This window comes from Sus scrofa, chromosome 3 (assembly GCF_054392235.1).
Source record: "Sus scrofa isolate SSC_HxYL_T2T_F1_AM1 chromosome 3, Sscrofa_HxYL_maternal_Yorkshire_Landrace_v2.0, whole genome shotgun sequence".
NCBI lineage: Eukaryota > Metazoa > Chordata > Mammalia > Artiodactyla > Suidae > Sus > Sus scrofa.
Window position 1 is genome coordinate 97878622 of NC_139385.1, and position 13891 is coordinate 97892512.

A 13891-nucleotide genomic window follows, 5' to 3' on the forward strand; every position below is an offset into this window, starting at 1 on the left:
AGCATGAAAGACATGAATTTTTTGCTAAATTAAACCTTTTAAATTATATAGTTTTTTCAAAACATTTTATGTTCAAAATGTTTTTCTTAAGACTTGACATTTTGTGATTTTCTTCATTCGCTATTCCAAATTGCATTGTCTTTTTATACTTTGCCTTCTGTGAACAGTCTTTGCTTTATTTCTGTACCAAAATCTTCAATACTAATAGAGATCATATTGATTCATAGAAACTCCAGAGCACTCTGTAATTTATAGCTAAGGAAAACTAAGCTTCAAAGAAGTACTTTGCTGTTTGAAATTTTTAAATTGTTTCATAAAGATAAAATAATCCTGAGAAAAGTAAAAGTAAAATTTCCTGCATGTCAAATATATGTAACTTGTTTGTAAAACTGGGGTCTTACAGTGTTTTTCACAAACTTTTTTTTTTTTCTTCAAGAGAATTAATTACTTTAATTCTGTGGCAAGAGAAATTAGTGTTACTGGAGTACTCTCCTGCATATATTTTGATATATAGAGGCATTTCCCAGACTTTATATAAGTTTGTGATTTTTAGTGTGAGATTTTTCTAAAGGCATTTCTCATTACTTATTGTTTCTTTAATTTTGTAGTACATTTTCTATGAAACTGTTCTTCCCAACGTCATTCATTTTCCATTCATTACTGTCTTAAGTCCTTTTTACTTGAGCATGGGGGGAGCAGTTGTCCTAAGGAATAGTTACCTTTTAGTCGCCAGATTCTTCTGCCTTTACTCATTACAGGCACTGCCCTAGTCTGACTACTGTTAATAAAGGCAGTGAGGCCATACTTGAAGTATCGCATGCAGTTAAGAATCATAGACAAAAATAGTAGCAGCCATATTATAATAGATTGAATGCAGAAGCAGATATGAAAATCTATGAGAATCATATTCTTTTAAGCCAGACATTAAAGAGATTTGCAAAAGATATAAAAACAGTGCCACTTTTATTCCGTTTTTTACATTTTGGAAAATTTTTTATCATTAAAAATGTTACTTATGTTAATATTTAATCATTTTAAAATTAACAAATTCTTTAAAAAAAAAAAGATTTGGAGTTCCCATCGTGGCGCAGTGGTTAACGAATCCGACTAGGAACCATGAGGTTGCAGGTTCGGTCCCTGGCCTTGCTCAGTGGGTTAACTATCCGGCGTTGCCGTGAGCTGTGGTGTAGGTTGCAGACGCGGCTCGGATCCCGCGTTGCTGTGGCTCTGGCGTAGGCCGGCGGCTACAGCTCCGATTCGACCTCTAGCCTGGGAACCTCCATATGCCGCGGGAGCGGCCCAAGAAATAGCAACAACAAACAACAACAACAACAAAGACAAAAGACAAAAAAAAAAAAAAAAGATTTAAGTAGCAGCCAGATGTTAAAGGAGAGTAGACACCTATGTCATAAAGGAAACAGATAAAAGGACCTGGAATATTCAGAAAATAAATAACTGATAAACATGATCATAGTTATTCATTTAGGTATTTGAAATATTGATTTGTTGAAGAGATTATTAGGTTTTCACGGTGAGTATGGAAGTCAGTGAGTAGAGCCTGCTGGAGGGACAATAAAAGGAAGAGTCAGACAGCTGGTAAGTCTTTGGAAGGGTCTTCCAGTATAGAGTTCTAGCATGGGATGACTGATCTGTTATATGATTCTTACAGTTTTTTCTAATCCTGGTATTTCTAAAACTCCAGCTAATAAAGACCCATGCACAACATACTCTACCCTTCTAGCTCTTAGAAAAAAGCAGAGGCAGTATTTTATAAGTTTTTTAAGAAACTGTTCTTTTCAGATGCTTTGACTTAGCAATATTTATAGATAAAGATTCAAATTTTTTACATTTGCCTTAGCAAAAGAAAGTGAAGACAAGGAAAACCTTCCCAAAAGGACATCTTCTGGTGGCTTCAAATTTACTTTCTCCCACTCCACCAGTGCTGCTAATGGAACAAACAGTACAAACAGTAAATCTGTAGTGGCTCAGTCACCACCAGCAAGTTCTAATGGATCCTCTTCCAAAACAACAAACTTAGCTACGACAGTAACAGCCACCAAGGTATGTGAAACTGCTCTACTACACACAAACAAACTTTGCTTTTTCTGTCTGTAAAAATATTAATGTTTTCCAAAGAAAATTTGGATAATAAAAATAACTTTCAAAGAAGAAAAGAGTTGTACACCTTGTCAGCAGAGAACATGATTGCTAACATTTGATTGATTTTTCTTAAGATATGTAGGTTTATCTGACATAAAATTGTTCTCTATAAGCACATTTTGTATCCTGCTTTTATTTGCTTTTATTTGTCATATTTTTCTATGTTGTTAAAACATTGTTGATTGTAAAATTTCATTTTATTTAGCTGTATCATAGTATTTGTAAGCATCCTCTCCCCACACCAGTATTTTGGAGCACATAAGTTGATTCTGACAGCTCAGTGACTGCTAATGTTGTTGCATTTAAAATTATATTCTTGGATAGATGAGTAGAAGAATGTTTTCACACATATTGTGAAATTCCTCTCTAGAAAAACTTTACCAGTTAATATTACCATAAGCATTGTATGAATATCCTTGGCTCAGTGCAGCTTTGGCAGTGTTATAATTATTTTTATCTTTACCAGTTAGGAAGAGGAGACAATATATATCTCATTCCTATTGTGTCATATGTTAGTAGTAAGGTTGAATATTAACCTTTTGAAATTGCTTTTCTGTAAATTGTTCATATCCTTTATAAAAATTGGTGTATGTGTTTTTTTAATATGAGTGAGTCTTGGGTTAGGAATATTAACCTTTTTGTCATTCAAATAGCAAGTATATTTCCCATTGGTTACTTTTTTATGTAAACAAGTTTAAATGTTATGTAAAACTTTTTCTTTCATTTACATTATTATTTTATGTAATATATCCTTTTCCTCAAAAAAGGAGTATCTTAAAATAAAAAGGCATAAATGTAGAACAACTTAGTATAAAGGTGGAAGGACAAGAAAAGGGAAATGCTGTAATAAGAAACCTAACTGAAGTGATGCTTCTTGTTTTGAACATAACATACAAGTCTAGTTTATTTTTTAGTAAATATAAAATACAAGATGGGCTCTTGACTAAAGATCACAGAAGTAGCATTTTCAGAGGGATTCTACTGTATGTGAAATAGTTTGTTATTGAGCTAGAAATTTTTAAATTTTCACTTTTTGATAGAATAATATTTTGATACTATATTAAGGATATTCGTGGAGTTGATATTGTTTGGGTTCAAATCTTGGCTCTGCCTCTTTCTAGCTGTGTGACCTTGAGTAAATTAATCTCTCTGAGCCTTAGTTTTCTTATTTTTTGTCTTTTTAGGAACGCACCCACTGCATTTGGAGGTTCCCAGGCTAGGGGTCAAATCGGAGCTATAGCCACTGGCTTACGCCACAGCCACATCAGATCCTTAACCCAATGAGTGAGGACAGGAATCAAACCTATGTCCTCATTTATGCTAGTCAGATTCATTTCCGCTAAGCCATGACAAGAACCCAGTTTTGTCATTTTAAAACAGGGATAAAATAGCACCTACCTTATAAGTTTCTTGTGAACATTAAATTACTTAATGAAGGTAAAAAGCTAGGGACACTGGCACATTCCCAATATATATTAGCTTTTCTTTTTTAAAAAAGTAATATGTAACTTTTAAAAGGCAGATATTATTAAAAGTGTCAGAAAAAAATCAGTCCTCTTTTCCATAGAGAAAGCTTGGAACTCTTCTAGCTGTTGATTTCTAAATAATATGCTCATATTGCCATATTGTTTACCATTCCTTACCATGTCCTCACCCTTGTTACTCTGTATCACAATTTTTGGTTAAAACAATATTTGATAATTTTATAGCTATAATCACAATATAAATATTCTTCATTAATTTTTTTCCTGCTTCTTTTTTCTCTACTGTATTTTTCTTGGTAATTTTTCTCTTTTTCTAGAGTAAATAATTGCCAGCATTTTTTCCTTTGTTGCAACAATTATTTGCTTCTTGCTAATTCTTTGAGTACCTCTCAGGTTAGTTTCCACATAGTCTGCTCCCTGGATACCTCTTTCTTGAGTCTCCTATCTTGTCCCAGCCTAGATTGGTTGCTCTCTAGACTTGCTGCACAGCTATTAAGGCCGCCCCTGCCATCACCCTACTTCCTTTCGCCACTCTTCTTATAAGGGACTGATATCCAGAATATATAAAGAACTCTTACACCACAGCATGACAACTTGGTTTCTAAATGGGTGTTTGAGGAATTTCCATTGTGGCTCAACAGGTTAAGAACCTGACTAGTATCCGTGAAGATGTGGGTTCGATCTCAGGCTCAGTTGATTAAAGGATCCCACATTGCCGCGATCTGTGGTGTATGTCGCAGATGTGGCTTGGATCCTGTATTGCTGTGGCCAGCATCTGCAGCTCTGGTTCAACCCTAGCCTGGGAACTTCCATATGCTGCATGTGCAGCCCTAAAAAGGGGGAGAAAAAAAAAAATACACACATACAAATACATAAATACATAAATAAAATGGGTGTTTGAATAGATTTTTCTCCAAAGAAGATATACAAATGGGCTGTGTAAGCACTGGACACAATGGTCTGCATCATTTTAGAAAAACGCAAGTCAGGAGTTCCCATCGTGGCGCAATGGTTAACGAATCCGACTAGGAACCATGAGGTTGCGGGTTCAGTCCCTGCCCTTGCTCAGTGGGTTAAGGATCCGGCACTGCCGTGAGCTGTGGTGTAGGTTGCAGATGCGGCTCAGATCCCGCGTTGCTGTGGCTCTGTCGTAGGCTGGCAGCTACAGCTCCAATTCAACCCCTAGCCTGGGAACCTCCATATGCCGCAGGAGCAGCCCAAGACATGGCAAAAAGCTAAAAAAAAAATAAAAAATAAAAACAATAAAATGCATGGTCAAAAATATATGTTGGTGAGAAATTGCAACCCTCATACATTACTGATGGGAATGTAAAATGGTGCGGCAGCATTGGAATACTATCTGGCATTTCCTCAGAAGAGTTAAATTCTACTCCTACGTATATACCCAAGAGAACTGAAAATATGTCTCCACTAAAACTTATACATGAATATTAATAGCATTATTCATAATAGTCAAAAAGTGGGAACAACATAGATGTCCATCACCTGATGAGCAGATAAACAAAATATATCCATTAACATTGAATATTATTTGGTCAAAACAAGGAAAAGAAATGAAGTACTGATACATGCTACAGCATAGATGAACCCTGAAAACATTGTGGTAACTGAAATAAGCCAAACACAAAAGGCCACATATTGTGTAAGAATTGTCCAGAATTCTTACACAATAAATAGTAAATGTACAGAAGCAAAATAGATTTGTGGTTGCCAAGAGCTGGGAGGAGAGAAGAATGGGAAATGACTTCATGGGTATGATTTTTTCAGAGGCAGGGGTTATTGATGAAAATATTCTGGAATTGGTGGAGATGATCACACAACTTTGGGAATATACCAAAACCACTGAATAGTAACAAGGATGAACTTTGTGGTTTGTGAATTATGTCTCAATTTTTAAAATAAGGCAGTTAAAAAATGAGCAACGCCTATTGGTATTGACTTCGTGTAAAGGACTAAAGCACATGTCCTTCTTTTTTAATGAAGTATTAGCAGTTTGGGTTTTGCTTTTTTTTTTTTTTTTTTTTACCCCTGGTGGAGCACCTAGCTTTTACAGGCCTGGTCTACTACGCCTGCTGAATATAAGCTTACCTGTTGGTGTTCTGAGAGCTTGGGTAGGAAAGAGACCTTAGAGTGGAGGTGGAAGTGTCTCTGCTCATTATGCAGAATTTATTCTTCCCTTTTCAACCCTGCCCTTTACTGTGCCTGAAATCTTGAAGTAGAGAGCCTTTCTGGTTCTTTTTCTTTATGGCTAGCAGTGGTGGAGGAGCAGGAATCTCCTGGAGGGGTGGACATGGGGTAGGAGGATGAATTGTAGAATTGAGGACTCAGTTGTCTTGTTTCATTGACTTGCCTGTTAATTTCCCTGCTTTCCCCAGAATGTTTGTGCCCTTACTTCCTAGTCCTTTATGGGGATAAGAAATAGCAGTTTGATTTTCAATCCCATTTCCCTTCACTAATACTTCATTCCTGACTTTATTGTCTGATAGAAATGAGTGGTTTTGCCTCTGATTTTTTTTCCAAAAATGCCTTTAAGTTTTAATCTGTTTTCTCCTTTCCTGAAAGTTTTGTTTTATTGACATATTATCAGAAACAAAAAAGAGAATATAATCCCTGGGAAAGCAATCTGAATGTCCAAAAAGGAATTTAACTCTGTGGTGGTATATCTGTGCCATGAATACTCGAGTTTAAAACAGTGAAATAAAACTCTGTATACTTACATTGAAAGCTGATTTTGTTTAAAAATAATGCATTTAGGAGTTTCCATCATGGCTTAGAGGTAATAAACCCAACTAGTATCCATGAGGACGAGGGTTTGATCCCTGGCCTTTCTCAGTGGGTTAAGGATATGGCGTTGCTGTGAGCTCTGGTGTAGGTTGCAGAAGAGGCTGGGATCCTGCGTTGCTGTGACTTTGATATAGGCATGCATCTTCAGCTTTGATTCAACCCTAGCATGGGAACTTTCATATGCCGCAGGTACGGTCTTAAAAAGCAAAAAAAAAGAAAAAAATATTTTAACTGTTAATCATTTAGAACTGAAATGTTAGTACATTATGATAGATAATCCTGAGAAAAATTTAAAGTTTTCTCAATAATTTGCTGTTATCTGTGTGAATATCAGACCACGTGCCTTTTTATACTATGTCTTCCTCTCATCCAAAGTGTTTGGCTTAAAAAACAAACAACAATTAATAATTATACTAGTAATAGCAGCTAATAGAAGTTACTGAGTAGTAACTACATACCAAGCACTGTGCCACATACTTTGCATGTTTTCATTTTAGCCATACTGCCTCTTGCTTGTCAGACTTAAAGATTTGTGTGTTATTAAGCTGAGAAAGAAGCAGAAAGATTCTCACCTAAGTAAAAGAGTTGTTTTTGGTTCACAGACTTTCTGATAACTCTTTCTAGCTGCTCAGAGCCTTTTTTTATGTAATACAATCTTTCATTTATATTCTGGAAACTGTATGCCAGATGCCAGGTTTCTTTAGGTCTGAAGAAATAGGATTTATTTCAATTATATTTTCTTATCTTCCAGAGGTCTTAAGGGTTTGAACTAGATGCAGTGTTTATAGTAGCTCTCTTAACCTGTAGGTTATGTGTATAAATTTCATGGGATTGGTTCAGTCCCATGAAATGCAAACCTGAGCTTGTGTAATTTTCTGCATAAAGTGTCCAGAGCTTTAATCAAATTTTGAAAGGGGTCCATTACTCATAAAAGGCCAAACACCTGAAATACCTCATCCTTTTCTTTTGGTTATAAAGAGCTAGCCCTAAATATTTTAGTCATTAGGTTTTAGTAACTATTTCATGTGTTTATTAACAGCTGTTTTAAACTATTCAAAAGCAGAACAAAAATAATGATGTGTATTTAGTGATGAAATACATACATGATGAACAGAGACTCAAAGGAGACCTCTTGTCATTCATTGGCTGGCTATCCTCTCTAGTTTAAGGTTAAAGAAATGACCAAGTGCATCTCCAAAGTCTTCCAGCTCCAAATGCCATGATTCTTTGTAAATCCTTCTGTTTGCAGATAGAAATGAAATTTTGGACTGTGAAATTTTGCTGAATTGTGAGGTTTCATTAAGAATCCAAAAGCCAAATAAAAAATTTGAGGGGTAACTAAGAATGCCATCACTTGTACTAAATATTCATAATTCCAAGAAGTTTATCAAATTCAAATACATGTTTCAGATGTATGTGGTTTAGAAAAATGATTTCTATTATCTTTAAAAGTGACTGCATTTATACAAATAAGCTTTTTTTCTTTTAAGTTACATGTGTTTTTAAAAAATCTTGTTTTATTCTTCAATAGGGAAGTTTGGTTGGTTTAGTGGATTATCCAGATGATGAAGAGGAAGATGAAGAAGAAGAAACATCTCCCAGGAAAAGACCTCGTCTTGGCTCATAAAATATTTGCTAGGGACCCTCAACATGTGGTCTTACCAAATGCTGCAACTGTTCGATGAGCTAAAAATCTGAATCAGAAAGCTCTCTCACTTGAACTTATAAATATACAAGGTGTAGCAAAAGACACTCAGTATATCAGCTAGGAGAGTTTAGTTCTGTAAAAAAAAAAAAAAAAAGACAAAAAAAACAACCCACAAACAGTTTTCCCAGGAACTTGATCGCTTGCTAGTAATTAAGGGGTTTGTCTTTCAGGCTGTCAAAAAAAAAAGTTAGTAACCAGAACCTGGGAAGTAGCTTCTCAGCAGGGAATCTCTCAGGTTTTGGGACGGTTTGGGGGAGGGACAAAGTTGATAAAATAATATTAATGCACGGTTGCTCCAGTGGGGTTTCTGATCTAGAAACAATTATAAAACTTCAGTTGCAAACCCAAAAACATTACTTGTATAATGGTGCTGGCCATGTTGTTCTTTTAATCAGTTGCCTCTTTTTAAGAAATTTTTATGGAAAACAAATTCAAATATCATAAAAAATGAAGTTAAGCTGTTGGGACCATTTCTTTGAAGATTTAACAGGAAATTCAGCCTTATTGGTAGTTGGAGGAAAATACACCCACTAATACAGACAGCACATGTTGAGTTTCTATACCAGGAAATTTCATGTGTATTTGATGAAAACAAGGTGGATTCAGAATGGACAGTTTTGTTAGTACAACCTTAAAATCAGCACTTTTAGAGGTAACAGATGCCAAGAATCAGTATAGTGGTATTCCAAAATGATTTTCTCTAGAAATGGGAGTGGATTGAAGAGAATGTTTTCAACAGCCTACCAGTACAATCTTTTGTGAAAGATAACTTTGAAGTCACTTTCTGCTTTGTTAGTAAAGTTGTCTCCCTCTCCAGAGCTCCAGTCAAGTTTTAAAGTATAATTTATAAAGACTAACATACAAAGAATAGTGCTGAATTAAGTGGCATTTAATTACCTACATGCCATTTTGGTCCAAGAAATTACTTCAATGTCAGAGTCGTATGCAGCACATCAAGCTTTTCCATAGACAGGGGTGTAATATGAAAGCTGCTTTTTTTTTTTTTTTTTTTTAAAGAATAAAAGCACATTCCATGTACGTAAATGAATTTAAAATAATAAACTGAGGCAAACAGTTAAGTTTTATTTTTAGAACAGCAAGTTAACTGTAAATATTTTAATGTTAGTTTGCTCATCTATGATCTGAGATCATACTGAAGTGAGAAAAAAATCCCCCAAAGTACAATTTAATGCATTGGGAAAAAAAAAAATCTAAAAATAGTAATTCCAGCTACAATCTTCAGATCACCTTTGTAATGTGTTATGGGTCCATTTTTCCTGGAATAGCTTAAACTGAAGCAGTTTCCCCTGTTTTGGAGGTTTTGTAGTTAATTTTAATTTTGGCTATTGTTTGGAAAAGATGGGCTGTCTGTGTAGATATGAAGTATAGTTTTTCCATAAAACAGATGTTTATTTTGTATTAAAAATACCACTGTACTTGTTTTACACCATTTGTATACATGTGGTGATATTAATGCTCAACTGTAAAATTCAGGAATTAAAATGTGACCCTGTAATTCTGTGGTTGTTGGTTTTTTTGGTTTGTTGTAAATACAAGTTAACTCCATTTTGAGATACGTCCATTTTACATTATCTTTTAAAAGCTATTAATTTTATTACATAAGATATTTATTATACGCCACTGTGTCATACACCAATCTGAATGAAAGAATTCTAAACAAACAATGGTCAACTGCACATTTAATATCACCGACACTACTAGCACCAAAGCATCACAGCATGGGGCTATTATCACCTCTTTGATTAAAGACACATCTATAATGAAAAAGACAGTCCACCTCATAAAGGCAAGTGACTCAGGATAATTTAAACCAAGGTCAGCAAAGTTACCATATGAATATGTTTTCTTTGAAGCCAATTTTATCAAGCCCCTTCACTCTTAGTTCTTACTAAATTTCCTCTTGGAATCGAAGAAGTCCAGTCCTGAAGCATTTCCCTACTTACTCTTGACTCTTCCTGATTAAATAACTTTAAGTACCAGTAGGAAGTATTATCTTTCTTTATAGCTTTAGTTTCTTTAATTTTCATTTCTGAAGAAATGCCACAAGTCTTAAACATTTAAATCATCATCAAAGAAATCTTTTCTTATAGCAGAGATATGAATGTTTTGTTGAATTACAGGATAATGCATTTCATGGTACATATGCTCACCCACATATGAGAACATGACTTAAAATATCCCTTGAGAAAATAACTATTAAGATTACCCATGTTAGCTGCTGTCTTAAACGACTACCCTCAGGCATATCAAGCAAATGAAGATTTTTATATCTTTTTCTTCACTCAGTGAAGCAAGCCAGAGCCCATGTTTGTATGCCTGAGGTTGTCTTAAAATTTTATCTGTAAACATGTATCTGATATACTATTTTTAATAAAAAGCTATATGAAACAAATTTCTGTGTTTTAATCACTAATTTTTCATTTTGTCCATCTGAGTGATGAAAATGTGACATGATGAAGGTTGGAAACTAAAGTAATTTAGAAGTAAAATAAACCTCAGGAGTGGGTAACTAGGAAAGTGTTTAAAGGATGACACAACACAGGAAGTTTCTGAAAGGAAGTTTTCTCTCCTATTTCCAATTATCTTTTAGCAAATGAACTACAGAACACCATCCAAGATTGCTTCACATACAAAAGACCCGTGGCAAAATTCTCAACAGGCTTAGTCAATTGTTCCTTTTTCTGTTTTAACAGTAGCTTTTCTAAAAAGAAAATATATCCCCCACGTGTATTTTTGAAGTTCTATTTGCTCCTGCCTAAAATGTAGGATGCTAAAGTCTATTTTAATACTGCTCAAGATTACCACTCTTCATTAGATTGATTATCCTATGCCTGGTCACCCACAACTACTCTTAACTCACTGAAGAGTCTCCACACAGCACCCATGCATGTTTTTCAAATGAATATTTTGATCATGCAACTTCCCTGCTTTAAGACTTCTCTAGTGACCTCCCACAGTCATAAAATTTTTTAAACTCTCACATTCCCTACAGGTCTTGCAAGTCCCATCTATCTCCGGTTCCATGTATTAATAACCCTTTCCCCTCATTCTGTTGAGACCCCAGACATACTTAGAGCTGTAGCACCCTGTTTATAGTATTGCACTTTTTCATTTCAACACTTTGTTCTCCACCAGCAGGAACTCTTACCTACTTGACTACTGTGTCCTTAGAACACAGCAAAATGCTTAGCACAACAATGAGGGAATGAATGCACTATCAATTAGCTTTCTATACCTTCTTGCAGAGAACATCATTCAAAAATTTTTACTGGAGTTCCCATTGTGGCGCAGTGGAAACGAATACGACTAGGGACCATGAGGTTGCGGGTTTGATCCCTGGCCTCGCTCAGTGGGTTAACAATCGGGCGTTGCCATGAGCTGTGGTGTAGGTCACAGACGTGGCTCGGATCTGGCCTTGCTGTGGCTGTGGCATAGGCTGGCAGCAACAGCTCCAACTAGACCCCTAGCCTGGAACCTCCACATGCTGTGGGTGCAGCCCTAAAAAGACAAAAGACAAAAAAAAATTTTTACTGATCAGCATAAATAACTGCCTTTCCCATCGCCCATTACCTCAAGTGTTTAATAAAGTAATAGTTTATATTTGTATTTACAAGCACAAGGATTTGAAACAGGCTCAGTTTAAGGATTAAATAATTTATTTTTAAGAAATTTTGACCTGCTTTCCTAAAGTGTTCTTAAAATTACTTATTAATAACTTCTTCTTTAAGTTTCTCTGCAAGCAATCTCCTCTTTAGTAATGTTTGCTTCTCCTCTGCTGTCATTTCTGGTTTCTCTGTCATTTCCTTAAAAAAAATGAAAGAAAAAAGTTGGCTACAGTATATAAGATCGGTGGGTTTGTCTAATATTCCTAACATAACTACCTTGAATAAATATTAGAGCATTCAATAATATTTTTCTTTAAAATAGGGAACGTGGGCTGAGTTCCCTAAGTCTCTTCTTTGTAAAATTCACGGGGAAACCTGGATGGAGATGTTGGCTAGGGTACCGAAGCTGCTCTATGATAAAATATTTCAAAAGACTCAGGTAAAATATTGCTGATCCTTAAGTGCTCAGAGCACGGTGAGTAAAGAATCATGAAACGGCTATCATTTCTACCTCACAAAATCCTCATTTCACAACCATCTCACTGCCTAGAAAAGACTTGGCAGGTGCTACACTAACAGGGAGGTTTATATGGATGGATCTACCAGAACAACACTCATGAATGATCAAAGGCTTTCTCATATTCTAACTGTGAGAATCCCACCTGTAGATGTGCAAATGTTGACAAACTAGAGCTGACCATACCTCTAACTCGCCAACAGGTGTTCCTTTCTCCTCCAAATTTTGTATCTGCTTAGTCCTCATATCCTTTCTCATGGACATCAATTTATCTCTCTTCTGCTTTAGATAATGTTCTCGTTGCCGGAGCTCTTCTGTTCCAAGTGTTGATAAATTCTGAGTCAAATAAGAGAAGGAACTATTTTAAATTCAAGCCTGCATAAGTGGCACAGATACTCACTGACTGATTCAGAAGTTTGCATTCAAGACCATAACAAGAGCCGAGTGTGTATGGCCGTTTACATTCTTTGTTCCTAGAACTTTGTCACAGTTCTTGAAAAGTAATGTTTTTTACTTACTGCTATTGGTCCTTCAATGCTTGCACGTTCGAAGCCAGGAATCTTCAGGCCTTTTTTCGGGAGGGTAGAAGTTTCAGGCAACATTTCCAGCTTTGTTGTCAAAGGTTGTACTGACTGATTAGCAAAATGCACTTTAACTTCTGGTAGTAATTACATAAAAACCAATTAGAAGAATATTATAAGAAATATTAAGTTATTACTTTAGGTTCACCAAAATCAGCTACTGTTAATAATGCTTGGGTTTCTTCTCACATTCATTCACCCAATATACACTGATTCAATGCCTACATTGTGCCACTGTGTGAGAATAATAAACATGGTCTCTTATCCTCAAGAAGCTTTAACTACACTTTTGTGAATAATGACATTTCAACAAATACCAAGCTCCTGCTGTTAGGTACAATAGCTAGAAAAAGATAAAACTCTTGTCTAAAGAATAAAACTACACTATAATGTAATACAGGGTTGCCATATAAGCCAAATAAACAGTACACTAAAATCCCTTACTAATAGTGTAATTGGCTTTCAAACTTTTGCTTGCTGGAAAAAATTGTTAAGTAACCCTATATTTTCAGAGCAATTAAGTGTAAAGCTACCATTTTTTGTATTGGAGGAATAAGTGCCAATAATATCAATATTTCTGTACTACATATTGAAGATAACTATAAACCTACCAATACCTCAACAAAATTTAAATATTTTAAAGTAGAACTTGGAAGCAGATATATAACATGAGCACTTAATACTTTCCAGTTATTTGGTAACTGTGCCAAGAGATAGGATTAACACGCTAATTGCTTTTCTGAGCTATTTTTTATTATAACAACAGGTGGAGTTCTTTTTAAGATAAAACATTTTCACTAAGTACATGGATTATGAAAGACAGCAAGTTGAGACAAGCAAAGACTCACATAAAAATAATCCCAAGAACTAAAAGCATGACAAGAGAATATGATGTACTCCTGTCTCTAGATGATTAAAAATCTTGCCAGTACAGGGAGTTCCCATTGTGGTTAAGAATCTGACCAGTCTCAGATCCACCTATCAGAGTATTGACAATAAAAAGAAAAATA

At 35.2% G+C, this 13891-nt stretch overlaps 2 protein-coding genes and 1 long non-coding RNA gene across 4 annotated transcripts in view; 1 reads left to right on the top strand and 2 right to left on the bottom strand.

Annotated features, from left to right (window-relative positions):
• Positions 1-8250, top strand: part of PPP4R3B (protein phosphatase 4 regulatory subunit 3B) — a gene marked incomplete at its 5' end in the record, with an annotated part of 58745 nt that extends 50495 nt beyond the window's left edge. Inside the window, 2 exon segments of the mRNA NM_001244675.1 lie at positions 1859-2061; positions 7981-8250. Of these exon segments, the coding sequence (NP_001231604.1) occupies positions 1859-2061; positions 7981-8076 (299 nt within the window). The 3' untranslated portion in view covers positions 8077-8250.
• Positions 1216-5382, bottom strand: LOC146404790 (uncharacterized). Its single transcript, XR_014841944.1, has 2 exons — positions 4840-5382; positions 1216-3355 (listed from the first exon to the last, which is right to left on the bottom strand). It is a non-coding gene; the product is annotated as an uncharacterized LOC146404790 (long non-coding RNA).
• A 3566-nt stretch (positions 8251-11816) lies between the features above and the next one.
• The window catches only part of CFAP36 (cilia and flagella associated protein 36), a 30054-nt gene continuing 27979 nt past the window's right edge, over positions 11817-13891 (bottom strand). For both annotated transcript variants that reach the window (XR_014839387.1, NM_001244775.1), the window contains exons 8-10: positions 12819-12958; positions 12487-12636; positions 11817-11981 (exon numbers count right to left, since the gene is read on the bottom strand). Coding sequence is in view for 1 of the 2 variants with exons in the window: in NM_001244775.1 (NP_001231704.1) it covers positions 11880-11981; positions 12487-12636; positions 12819-12958 (392 nt within the window). In the remaining variant the exon portion in view is untranslated. The remainder of the gene's footprint in view (positions 11982-12486; positions 12637-12818; positions 12959-13891) is intronic.